At 40.5% G+C, this 14,258-nt stretch overlaps 1 protein-coding gene across 1 annotated transcript in view; it reads left to right on the forward strand.

Annotated features, from left to right (window-relative positions):
- The first annotated feature begins 4,542 nt into the window (after window positions 1–4,542).
- Window positions 4,543–14,258, forward strand: part of Cenpe (centromere protein E) — a 79,574-nt gene continuing 69,858 nt past the window's right edge. The window contains exons 1-4 of the mRNA XM_076933466.1: window positions 4,543–4,622; window positions 4,700–4,824; window positions 6,670–6,758; window positions 12,399–12,527. Of these exons, the coding sequence (XP_076789581.1) occupies window positions 4,543–4,622; window positions 4,700–4,824; window positions 6,670–6,758; window positions 12,399–12,527 (423 nt within the window). The remainder of the gene's footprint in view (window positions 4,623–4,699; window positions 4,825–6,669; window positions 6,759–12,398; window positions 12,528–14,258) is intronic.

Genomic DNA, 14,258 nt, shown 5'->3' on the forward strand with positions numbered 1-14,258 from the left:
AAGGACAATAATATTGTGTGATATATAAAAATAATAGACAATTCAAGTCTTGGTTTACTCAAGTTTTGGGGGGGGGGGGCAGTGTCAAGACTATTCATTTGTCTTAGCTCTTTCTGGACATTAAGACCAGCCTGGTGTAGCTGCAAAAGAGATTACCTGCCTCCCCCAACCCCACCCAAGCCTAGATCATGGTCCCATGCTACAAGTCCACAGGCCTGTAATTCCAGCTCTTGGAAGGATGAGGTAGCAAAACCAAGAGTCAAAAAACAAAGTAGGCTATTTTACAAAGCAAGACTCAGCCTCAGAAAATAAACCAAGTAAATAATCAATTAGAAAAGGAAATCTAAACCAGTTATTATATGATCTTTTAAAGTAATGGAAAGAGTGAAAAACAGTTTAGTCATCAAGCAGATGCTAAATATTTCCATCTGAAAGCAGCAGCAACAGTAGGACAGAAGCCCTGAATTCACACTTCATTGCTGACTTGAGAGAAAACATCTTCTAAGCTCCTTTCGCTTTACCATAAAGCATTCGACCACAACTCATCTTTTTTAAAACCAGTGTCACTGAGGCACACTATGGATAATGTACAGAGCACAAGGATGCAGTCAGTGAGCATTCACAAAGTGGCATCCTGTTTACCTCCAAGACTATCAAGAACTTTTCCCAAAAGAAGCAACTGTCCTGTTTTCTGGCTCTGTAGATGTGCTTTTTCCACTTGACATCATTTAAGATGACCTCAGCCATCTGAAGGTCTGTGCCTGGCTGCTGTTCAGCACTGCTCTGGCCCCTCTGATTGTCTCGCTGTCTGCAGCATCAGTTCTACTGTGTTCAGTGAAGACACCATATTGTCTGATTACTGTTGATACGAATTTGATTGATTCTAATATTATATTTGACCTTTCAAACTATTTTAATGTAAAATGTTTTCTAAGCCACATATATGTGTGTACATATATATGTGTATAAATGTATAAGTGTGTGTGTATGTGTGTGTGTGTGTGTGTTCCATGCTGTTTGTGCAGGAAATGCTGAATTAATACAAGCTACTAGTGCACAATAATCTCTAAGACAAGGGGCAGCAGCCCAGTGCTTCCCATCCTCTCTCCTACAGAAGCCATGTTGGGTAAAGCTCAATTCATAATCTTACAAATATGTAAAATGTGCCCCAAAAATAAAAATCTCTAGTGAACCAAGCTTGATCATTATAGTGTTTAACCTTTTATAGTATTGATAAAATTTTGCACAGAATTGATCTTTCTCGTTTAAAATTCTATTGGTTTTGTTTTCTGTATTTCTAGTCTATTAATTCTAGTCAAATTATAATTCTAGTCAAGTTTTTTTTTTTTTTTTTTTTGGTTTTTTTTTTTTTTTTTTTTTTTTTTTTTTTTTTTTTTTTTTTTTGGTTTTTCGAGACAGGGTCTCTCTGTGTAGCCCTGGCTGTCCTGGAACTCACTCTGTAGACCAGGCTGGCCTCAAACTCAGAAATCCGCCTGCCTCTGCCTCCCAAGTGCTGGGATTAAAGGCATGCGCCACCACTGCCCGGCTTCTAGTCAAATTAAAAATTGTTAATAATTTTACTATTTCCTTCAGAACCATAGGATGCACCTTCATATGCCTATTAATACTTTTGACATAAATTGTAGTTTGTTGGATATTGATACTGTTCTATGACTGACTATTGCCAACTAATATGCCTTACAGCATAACTATGTTCATCACTGTATGACAAAATTTAACTTTATCGTTCTATGATATAAAAGTAAAATGATGTAAATAGTGATTCAAAAATAAAGTGGATGTGAGACTTAAAATCGAAAACTTATAAAAGACCACTTAACTTTTGCTACCTAGTAGTTAATAAGATCTCCTAGAACATAATAACTTAGGAGAAATGACAAGCAAGCCCAAGTATTTTTAAAACAATTTAAACTTGGCCTTTACAAAAAAAAGCAAAGACAAAGAAAAGCATAAAGCAATCAAATTAAAAGCACATTTTGATTTCAACGTTACATAGCCCAAATTTTAAATGTGGTGCATGTATGTACTGGTGAACATGCGCACAGACATGCACATGCATGTGTATTTGAGGAAAGAACACACCCCTACAGGCAATAAAATTACAACCCAAACCTCTTAGTCCAGACTGTTACGAAATGTAAAAAAAGAAAAAAAGAATTCTTTTCTTTTATGCAGCAGTGAGATAGTGGAGATTGAACTTAGGGAAGATAGTTTGGGCAAGAGCTCTGTATGCCCAGCCTCTCTTAACTTTTTACTTTTACTGTTTTTGTCCTATTACTGTTAACTTTTATATTTTAGGGAATTTTTTGGTTTTGTTTGTTTATTTGTTTGTTTGTCTTTGTTTTTCTTTTTCGAGACAGAATTTCTCTGTATAGCCTGGGCTGTCCTGCAACTCACTCTCTAGACCAGGCTGGCCTCCAACTCAGAAATCCACCTGACTCTGCCTCCCAAGTGCTGGGATTAAAGACGTGTGCCACCACTGCTGGGCTAACTTTTATATTTTTATTATTTTTTTTTGATAATTTCATAAAATTTGTTTTGATAATATTCACATTCCCTCCCCCACCGTCCCTCCGTCCAACTTTGTTTCTTAAGAAAGAGGTATCACTAAGTAGCCCAGGCTGCATTTGTTACATAGTAATATGTGATCTAACTGCCTCAGAAACATCTGAAAACACAGGCCTGCACTCTGTAAACAGCTGAGTAAAATCTCTGTCTGGGCTATATTCTCTTGCTACTCATCCTTGACTTCAGTCAGACTTTGTTGTGTACATTAGGTTGATGCTTGGGCACGAGGCTGGCCACAAAGACAACATGGTTTACAGAGAGAAAAGTTAATGGTTTACCTTTCTGTTCAAATATATACGGAGCAGGCCCTGAACAGGACCAACTCCATATTTGTAATAGGAAAGAAAACAAGTTTGAAGTGAAGTTGTTTTGAAGTGCTGTGATAACCAGAAGTTGTTTTGAAACCTTATGAATCAAAATATTTGTGCACAAAAACACGTTGTTTTGAATAAGTGTGATAACCAGATATAATGAAGTCATAGCCCCACAGATAACCAGGCACATCTGGTTATCTGCCGTGTACGTCAGAAGGAACCCTAATTCAAGCATAAAAGAAGTCCTTGGCTGGAGCACTTCATCACACTGGTAGCAATGACTGGCCAGCGTGATCCTCCGTCCAGGCCTCCTCTGTAGCCAAGAGCAGCCAAGACGCCGGTCGGTGGTGGCACACGCCTTTAATCCCAGCACTTGGGAGGCAGAGGCAGGCGGATTTCTAAGTTCGAGGCCAGCCTGGTCTACAGAGTGAGTTCCAGGGACAGCCAGGACTACACAGAGAAACCCTGTCTCGAAAAACAAAACAAAACAAACAAACAAAAAGAGTAGCCAAGAAACCGAGCATTCTGCTGCACCGATCATCAAAGCAGCAGCCGTCAAGCACTCTCTGGACCTGAGCTGCCTGGAAACTACAGTCATAAGGACTCAGGTCATGTAACTCATGAATAATAATTTACTTACTGCTATGTTTACTTCTTTGTTGATTACCAACTTATTATTTGTGTACTGACATTGATAGAGTCAATGCATAGGAAATGTGGCAATACCTTGTTTGTTACAATAGCTTTAGCATTGGTGATAATATATTGTTTGCTGTGCATTATTAAAGAGCAATTAAATATCAACCTCTGTCTCTGGCGTACTCTCTCCCCTCTTGGGGAATCGACCATCTCACAGTCAATCCTGTATACGATTCCTGAGTGGAGAGGACCTGTCGATCCTCTCCCCACGGGGACCCTAAAACCTTATTACAACCTGCTCAGGACAGATAACATACTGGACTCGTGACAAAATACATAGTTCTTGTTGCTCAGGTGGGCTGTAAGCGGTTGGTGAAGTGTATCTTGACTTCTTCAACACATTTAACAAGGAGAGCAGCTAAAGAGTTAGGTCTAAGCCGGGTGGTGGTGGCGCACGCCTTTAATCCCAGCACTTGGGAGGCAGAGGCAGGTGGATTTCTGAGTTCAAGGCCAGCCTGGTCTTCAGAGTGAGTAACCCTGTCTCAAAACAAACAAAGAAACAAACAAAAAACAAAACAAAACAAAACAAAAAGAGTTAGATCTGACAAAAGTATAATTAGATATTTCATGATCTGTATTAGTGTATTGATGTGACCTTGAAGGAAAACAAAAATATAATGACCATTTCAACCTTGGTTCCGGGAAAGACTGGACTAACGGAAATTGCTTTAATCCGGCTAGAGCTGACTTCTCCAGCAACACCAGCCCCATGAATGATACCAGTCTTGGCAGCCTGCTCCACACACAAAGCAGGGAGCAGCACTCTGTTTCCCTTCTCATTTTCTCTTGGCTGAAGACCTGTTCTGTGTTGTCTGCCAAGAGAGATAGTTGCTCACAGCTCAGCCTCCACAAGGCAGAGATTCATAGAAAGTCATGCCAAGTGATGGACAGGAGGGAGTTATTCTTGGCCTCCTGTTCTGCTGTCTCTTGCCGGTAAACCATGATGAAACTGTGGGCAGCTTTTGTTTTCAGCATCAGCCTAGTGTGGACACAACAGAGTCTGACCAAAGTCAAAGACAGGTAGGAAGAAAAGGTAGCCCAGACAGAAATCATTCTGGCTTGTTTTTTAGTGAATCCTATTCCTGCTGTTCTCGCAGAGGCAAAACAAGGTTCACAGACAATTCCACACTAAAAGAACCTGAGAATTCCTCGCTTTCTGCTTTCATTCTCTTTAGACAGAAAGCTGTCCAGTCTACCACACTGGTTTTTAGAAGCAAAATGGGTAGGTCTGCATGTGGAAGCAGCTGTATTAACTTCTTTATTTTCTTATTTTATCAGCTTTGGTGCTATCTGAGGTCTTCCCTCGCCCCCATTTTCTTCATACAAGTCATGCCTACCCCAGTGTTAGCTTACGGCCGACTGTACCCCGGTTGCTAAGCCCATGTGTTTCCCTAAGCTCTGGGATCCCTTTGCTCCAGGATGCTTTTAGGGGAAGCCCTGCTCAGATGGTTTTCTTGTAGTGGCTCTCCGTCTACTCAATAGACAGTCATGCAGAGATCATGCACAGCTTGGTGGTTTAGGATTTCATTTTATAAGTGAGTTTCTATGTTGATGAGATGTTACGCATTCATGTTCTAAGTACAGATCAAGGAGTGTTTAACATCTTAAAACAGAAACTAGCCACCTCTACTTCAAGCTTCTTCCACATCTTCTACTCACTCCCATCCCTCAGGGGAACACACTTTCAAGTCTCCTAATGTTGTAGTGTGATTATTTAACTTTATATTAACAGACTCATACACATCTAAAAAGCACTGAGTTACTAATAGATCTTTATTTCTTATATAATGAACAAAAAGATCAGTGGAAACATAACAACAGTTATGTTTTTGGAAGTTCTTTGGATTGCCTTTCCTGTTTCAGACAGCACTCCAATAGTTTCTCACAGAGGTCAGGTAGCTCAGAAACAATGAGAAAACCCAAATTACAAACCTGCTGAGAAGAAGCTGAAAAATGTAAACACAACAAACAGCAACAACAAAGAACCAGACGATGAACTCCAAGACTTCAATTTTTGCTGTAGCAAGGTGTAATATGGGTTCCCAAGTAAATCTGCCACCATTATTATTCTGAATACCAAGCAAATTTCTGCTGTTTTCACAAATATGTTTGGAAGTGTTCAGAAAGTGACTTTCAAACTCCTAACAAAACATAAACTTAGAGAAATATAAGTAATGGAGAAATGAAACACAGATCCTTCACTGATGAGTAGGCCTCCTAATTCAACAAATGTAATTGTTTTATTATAAAGGTTTAATATATAGTCATATAGTAGAGTATGTACATTTTATACCTGTAAAATTAAATTAAATTGAGTCTCTCTCTGTCTCTGTCTCTGTCTCTCTCTCTCTCTTCACACACATACATGGGGGAAACATTATAATCATTCTTGCCCACCATGGACAATGTAAAGTGTGTGTCCTGATTGTCAATATGCTCCACCAATTACACACAGAAGACCTTTCATGGATCCTAAAAGTAAAACTATATGGCTGTCAAAATTACCATACTTGCATCTCAGAGATGTCATATTCCCACTTAGGCTAATTACTTTTACATAGCTGTTACCAAAATACCTGACAGAAACTTAAATTTAAGGTGAGAGGTTTATTTTAGCTTACAGTTTTTGGAAATTTCAGTACATATCCCTGTGTCCATGAATTCTGGCCCATAGCAAGTAGACCATCATAGCAATGGGAACCTGTAGTATAGTTTCTTCACCTCCTGTCAAACAGGAATCATGGGAAGTACTAGCAAAAGGGGCTAAGAAAGACACATACTCCAAAGACACATCCCAAGTGACCTTCTTCCTCCATTCGTACCCCACCTTCCAATAATGTACTCAGATTCTGATTCCATGAATGGATTCAACAATTTGTTATGTCCCAGCTCTCAAGATCTAACCATCTCTGAAAATAGCATCATAGATACATGGAGATGTACTTCACTAGTCTCTTAAGCATTTTTCCAATACAGTCAAGCATACAATGAAGATTGCCTATCACACATATCATAATGCTTTTAGAGCTTTAGGTATTAGAGCCACTTCAACTATTACTGTTTTCAGGAAGTGACTTCGTGGATATTTTGGCTACTTTCATCTGTATAGAAACAACTTCCGTGGAGAACAGCATTAAGAAAAGATCTGATTTACAGGTATTTCATTTGTTCTGTTTCTTGTTACAGCATCAAGATCTTAGGGGCAAAATCCTTACTGCCAGCTGATGCATCAAAAGATAAACATTAAACATTTTAAGACTTTAAGGAAACTATGATTTAAGGAAAATGAGAACCCTACATTCCAGGAGCTCACTGCACAAAAGAGAAGCAATCCGTTGCTTGAAGTTATAAAAATAACAAAATATGAAGCTATGAGTACTCAAAGGATAAACAATTGAAAGCCTTGGGAACTGATATTTGAAGTGATTCTTTAAAAAAAAAAATAGATTTCTCAGTTGGTAAACATTTGCAATGCAAGCAAGCAGACACAAGTTCAATCCCCAGGACATTCTTTTTAAAGCCAGGAGAGATGAAGAGAGGTGCATTCATGGCTTTTGCTGACCAACTAACCCTGCATGACTTAATGAGCTCCAGGACAGTGAAAGAGCCTGTCCCAAAGCACAAAGTGGATAGTTCTTGAGAAGGGATACCTATGGCTGACCTTTGACCTTGTATACATGCATAAAACACATAAAACACAGAAATTACAAAAGAAGAAATGGACATGTATATATTATCCACATCATGCACAGGAAAGCAAAGGTTCAAAAATATTTAGGAAATAGACTTTAACCAAGCAGTTTGTTGGTTAGTTGTAGGCACTGGGTTTGGTGTTAAAAATAATTTCAAACCAGGAGTAATGGCATATACCTTTAATCCTGAAGGTAGAGGCAGGCAGATCTTTGTGAGTTCAAGGCCATCCTGGTCTACATAATGATTTCCAGGACAATCAAAGTCCCTGTCTTAAAAATACTATATATATTGCTATTGAACTACAACCCAAAATTGACACCTTGGTGCCGGCACCCTGCCTGCTGGCAGGTCTAGCCAGGAGGAGAGATGTCCCTGTCCTGCTCTGGTCTCTCTCTGGCCTGAGATGGATGACCCAAAAGAAACACACTGAGCTGGGAATCTTGTCTAAGAAGGAACTCAACTTTATTGCATCAGCCTCTGGCTTATATAAACTTGGAGCATGAAGAGGGGAATTTGGATGGGGTGAGATGCCATAGGAAACAGAGAAGGGTGATGGAGGGTATAGGGTAACTGACAGGGCCAATGGCAAAGCTTTACATCAGCAATGGTGGGGCAGAGGCAGGGCCAAGCAGATCTTGCTGAGTCACCACCATACGCAAGTGATTGAGACAGGTCTCAAAACTCAAGCCAGGCTTAGGCTCTCCCACAAGGCTGCAGAAACTCCAGCCAGGCTCCAGTTTGTCCTCAAGGCCTGAACCAGAGCCAAAATGAGGCCCAACACCTTGGGAATTCAAGTTTCCTTTTGTAATGAAGACTATGTCAGCTAACTGAAGCTGAAAGGTGGAGCGAAATATTCTCCCACTATATTTGCAATAAAGCTCTGTGATTGGGCAGTATGAGAGGTAGGCAGAGTGAGGAGTTGGATGGGGAAAAGGAAGAAAGAGGAGAGGCTAGCAACCATGGAGGGATGGGTCGAGAGCAGTCTTGTATAGCATCTTATATCAAAGGTTAGATAATGGGTAACTATTCTAATTATGTGAGCATCTTGTTAGTTGAACATTTCTAAATATATAAATCTATTGGTTAATATTTAAGCATTCAGAGTCTTCATTCTACCAGGTACCGAGAGTATGACACATATTATAAGGTGCTGAGCTGAGCTTTTCGGGGGCAGCATGGTGGGTTGGCAGAGCCAGCAGCCGTGCTGTCGTCTCATGGGTCTAGTTGTGGCATACTTGACCTCTGGCCAATTTTAGCTGTGGCGCACATGGCTTTTGGCCGCTTCTAGTGCGGCAGAGCCACCCTGCCAATTAGATAGCTGGCCCACGATGCAGCTTTTCTAAATATTACTCGAAACAGAAAGGGGTCTTGGAATCGTGATCTGTCTTAGTTTGTTACCATTGCTATGATGAAACACCATGACTAAAAACAACCTGAGGAGGAAAGGCTTTATTTCACTCATGGTTCCATACAATAGTTCATCATTAGAAATAGTCAGGACCAGAATCTGGAGGCAGGAACTGATGCAGAGACCATGAAAGAATGCTGCTTACTGGTTTGCTCTTTATGACATGCCCAGCCTGCTTTCGTATAGAACCCAGGACTACTAGCCCAGGGATGGTATTACTCACAATGGGTTGGGTCCTCCTCCATCAATCACTAATTAACAACAACCAAAAAAAAGCCCTGCAGGTTTGCTCACAGCCCAACCTTATGAAGACCTTTTGTCAATTGAGTCTCCCTCCTCACTGATGACTCTAGCTTGAGTTACGTTGACATAAAACTTGTCAATACAACTGACAAGTTTTATTGTCAATTTGACACACACACGCTTCACCATTGGAGCCACAACCTTTCCTTTATTGTTCATTCTCAATATCTCACATTAATATAAACATCATAATTTCAAACACTTTAAATTTTTCTGTCTCTTTAAAAACGTCAAAAATCTGTTTTAAAATATAAAAGTCTCTTAAAATTGAAAGACTCTCAACCATGGGCTCCTAGAAAGTCAGAAATAAGTAAAACACGTCCTTGTTTCAAGAGAGAAGATCCAGGGCACAGTCTCAATCACAGAAAAGCAAAAATTAAATTCCAACTGTGTAAATAACTGGGTGTCCAGTATTTGGGATCCTCTAAAGAGCTTTGGTCAGTTTCTCCAGCTCCACATCTTCAGCACACACAGCTTGTCTCTTGGACTCCAGCTGGCTCCACTCAATTGCTGCTGCTGTTCTTAGTAGTCATCCCATGGTACTGGCATCTTCAGAATACTGGGGTCTCTTGCTGCACCTGGACTGCACTTTCACCAGTACCCTCGCTTGGCTATATTCAGAAACTCCAACTCTGCCACACAATGCCAAGCCTCAGCTATTCCCCATGACCCCTTCATGCCTTCAAAACTAGTACCACCAGGGTGACTCTTACACTACCAAGTTAAGCTGCCAGCAAGAGGTACAGCCATGGCCATGTGTGAACACAGCCTCTGTGTGCTGACCCTGAGGAAACACTTCCCAGAAGACGTCACCTCAATGATGCTGGCCTCTTCTTAATCACAGCTCTCCCTTCAGCCCCAGCTGAACAGCATCCATTGTCCCAGTAAAGCAAGCTTTTCAGTTTAGTGGTCCAGGTCCCTTGTTAATCACAGCTGAATCTTCAGGTCCAGATAACCAGACACCATAGACTCTACACACAAATTGCACAGTAGAGCCTTCCCTCTGAAACTTCACAAGCCAGGCCTCCACTATCTGTACTGCCCTCAACTTTCACTTTTAAAAATTTTTTTAAGATACACACACACACACACACACACACACACACACACACACACACACACACAAGTACACTGTCGCTGTCTTCAGTCATACCAGAAAAGGTCATTGGACCCCATTACAGATGGTTGTGAGCCACCATGTGGTTGCTGGGAATTGAACTCAGTACCTCTGGAAGATCAGTCCAGTGCTCTTATCCACCGTGCCAACAATCTAGTCCCCATCCCATCCCCATTTTAACAACAAAACATAACAAATAACAAATAAAATACGACATGATAAAATGAAAACCTTCAAATAGAAGTTGGACAAGACATGGAGGTGGATGTTCTCATGTCTCTGCCAGTCAAAGATAGTTGATATATCTAGGTTGGGTATTGGGTTTCACTTCTGATATTGAGCATTACCAAACTTATAAAGCCTTTGGTTAACTTTAAAAAAATGTATAAAAGCAAAAAGGAGAAGGGGGCATGGGATAGGGGTTTTCTAGGGAGGGGAAAGGGGGAAAGGGGATGTCATCTGAAATGTAAATAAAATATCCAATAAAAAATAAATTTAAAAAAACAAAAGAAGTTGGACAAGACAAGCCACCAGAGAAATAAAGGAGCCTGAGAGCAGACATAAGAATCAGACTCACTCATTCACCCAATCAGGATTCCCATCAAAGTAAGGTGAGGGCTATCGTATATATATACTGGTGACCTCGTGCAGACCCAAGCAGGCCCTACGGTTGCTGCTTCTGTCTCTGTGAGCTCATATGAGCTTTGCTCGGTTGTTTAGAGGGTCTTATTCTCCTGGTGCCCTCCATCCCCTCTGTCTCCTCACTCCTTCTGCCTCCTCTTCCCTGAGCTCTGAGAGAAGGGATTTGATGGAGACATCTCATTTAGAACCACGTGTTTCAAGGTTTCGTAAACTTTCATACCTTTGAAGCTCCTATAGCCTACTGATCTCCCAACAGTCAATGGCTTTTCTAGCCCAAGTTCCAAAGATCTTCCACTTCCTCCCCAAAACAACATGGTCAGGTCTGTCACACCATCCAGCATGCCCCTTCCCACTTTGTTGATGAGAACAATGAAGCCTGGCCATGATAAATGATTTTCCAGTTTTGTGAAATGGGCAATCAGTTGCATCAGCTCAGGTCACAGAGACATGTTTAATCATGCCCAAAATGAAAGAGATATCACACTGATCGTAACAAATGGATGTCTCCTAGTTAGACAAGAATTATGCTTTGGAAATAAGAAATGATAGCTTATAACCAAAATTACTCTCAAGGTATTCAAGGTGCTAGTATATTATAAATAAATACGTTGATATAAATTTATATACAACGTATATACACATGAGCACAATAATGTGAATTGATATATATCTTGATGCAATGAGCTTCTCCACATTTGTATCAACAAGAACTTCAGGACATTGCCCACACGTGTCATGATGGTTCTAGAAGGACTGCAGTGCCCTCTGCAGTTTCAGCAAAAGAAAACAACTTGTAGGGGAAAAGAAATAAAACAACTTGTCTCAGAAATTCGCTTTCCCTTTCTTAGAGGGGATGAAAATACCCATATAACATCACACATTTTAAACAAAATACACCTTAGTATCATAGAAGAATCTATTTAAATAAAAAGAAGTGAAACATTATATACAGATTGTTTTTGAAAACACAGTTGCCTATGGTAGACAAACTAATACCTTCAAGCATCAAATTAAGGAATATTTTTCACTTTTATTCTTTGGTATTTGGACTTGTATTTATATATATTCATTTAATCCTATGACAAAAGTTAATAACAATTACCTGTTAAGAAAATAGCATGTGTGCACATCTCTTTGCAGAAAGGGAGTCGATCTGGAAATGAGGGGAGGTGGGGAGGAATTGGGAGGAGAAGAGGGAGGGAAAACTGATTGGGATATATTATGTGAAGAAAAAGTCTATTTTTAATAAAAGAGAAAAATAAAACCTGATGATTATTTTCAAAAATAATAATATAAATTTATATAAAGAAAAGAGTCTCTTTCTAGAAGTGTCATAACTTCACTGGCATTAGTTAATCTCTATGCCTCCCCTGACCACTGCCTTTTGTTTTACAGTTTAGCCAAGAAATGGAAGAGTACAGACAAGCTCACAATATGGCAACCAAAATAAATCTTCAACTGATAGATCCAACTTCATACACTATTTTTATCCATTAACTAATATCTTTAGCCTGTGGGAAACTAAGATTCAGGTATTTTTAAGCATATGAATGAGCCAACGTTATAAAACTCCTGGTACAGAGTATGGGGGGGTAAAAAGCTATTTGGCAAATTCATTGAACTTATATTCCAGAATGAAGAGACCAACTTTATAGACATAAATTTGTTTGAACGTTATTTTCTGAAATGTAAAGAAGAACATAAAACAGAAGCAAGAGACAAGGGAGTTGCTATTTTGGTGCAGAGAGTAAACTCCAAGAAGGTATGTTTGTGGAGAGTCCCAGAATCACATGGAAGCAGCCTATCTGGATAAGAGCCTGTTTGGCAAATAGAACAGCCAGTGATGAGGCTTTGATAGGGAGCCTGTGCTCCAGTGTGAAAAAAAGAAAGAAAGAGAGAGAGAGAGAGAGAGAGAGAGAGAGGAGAGAGGAGAGAGAGAGAGAGAGAGGAAAGGCAAGAGAATGATTCCAAAGTGAGGCCAGAGGGTAGCTAGGAGCAAAAATGGGACCTCAGATGTAGCTTAGGCCATGTGGCATGTGTTTTCTCATGGTGTAAGGCCCTGGGTCCAATGTTTCACATAAAAACTTCCAAAAAGGAAAAGAAGGGGGAAGAGAGGAAAGGAAATAATCAGGATTTTGGGCACAACTAGAAGAGTTTGAGTTTCATCTTCAAGGGAATGAAAGTAGAGAGGAGACACTGGGTGTCTTGAGACATGATTGATGGGTTTTTTAAGTCACTTAAGTTGTTTCACTGAGAGTAGGCCAACAGTGGGGATGGTGTAAGCGTCGACACAGAGAGACGTCTGAGGACCAGTCATCAGTAGAAGTCAGAAATGGCTATGTTCTGAAGTATTTGTGGAAACCCTTAAAGAATGTCCAGGTATGTTGATCATAGACATTAATAGCAAAGAGAGCATGCACGGCGACACCACAGTTTCCATCCTAGATAACAGGAGAGATGTGTTTGCCATCAACTGGAAGGTTGCAAACCACTTAACGAGCACATTTTAAAGAGAAAATTGTTTTTTATGCTTTGAATCAAAAAGTCCCTCAACAGATTATAACTTGACTACTTGATATCTGGCTGGAGGCACAGTTTTGGGAACTTTCAGAACCTGTAGGAGGTGAGTCTTAAATGTCAAAATAAGTCCTGTGAGTGAGGCCTCTGATGGTTATACCCTTCCCTGTATCTAGCCTTCCTCTTGCTATATGATCATCATGATGGGAGCAGCCCCTGCAATGGGAGTAGCTCCTACAACATTCTTCTTCTTCATCATCAACTTGCTTTGCTTTTCCACCTGATGACTGAGACTGTGAAAGTATGAGCCAATATAAATCTTTCCTCCCATAAGCTGCTGCTGGCAGCTAGTTTGTCACAGCAACATAAACTAAGCTTTTTATCTCAGCTTAGACTCCATAACCCGCGTGTTGTTGTTGCCCAAGAAGAACCAGACTATCATCTATGAACTCCTTTTCAGCAGGAAGTGATGGTAGTAGCCAAGAGAATGTCCACATGTTCAAACATCAGAAGCTAGCAGACAAGGAGGACAAAGTCTTGTCACAAAGGCATGCCAACAAGTCCTTCAGCCTCAAGGCTCGGTGAAAGACAGTTTGCCTGGAAACATTTCTAGTGCACCTCCAACCAAGATCTCTGAGATTATCTCAACTGCCTCAGGGAATCATGCTTGCTGGCCTGTGCATCAACCCTCCTCCAGGTTCCACTTTTGAGAGGTCCCAGAGGGTGAGAGACCTGCTAGACTCACCAGAAGAAGCCCTACAGAGACACCTATGTGTTTCCTGGTATTTAAGGAAAACTGAGTGTGGAGCTAGGTTAGCAACTGATTCCAGTTCAAAGGTCAAGGGCTCATGGAGGATCCCTCTGTGTAGTCCAGGCTGTCCTGGAACTAGCTCTGTACACCAGGCTGCCCTAATTTCACAGAGATCCACCTGGCCTCTGCCTCCCAAGTGGTAGGATTAAAGGTTTGCACTACCAC

Source organism: Arvicanthis niloticus, chromosome 4, assembly GCF_011762505.2.
Source record: "Arvicanthis niloticus isolate mArvNil1 chromosome 4, mArvNil1.pat.X, whole genome shotgun sequence".
Taxonomy (NCBI): Eukaryota; Metazoa; Chordata; class Mammalia; order Rodentia; family Muridae; genus Arvicanthis; species Arvicanthis niloticus.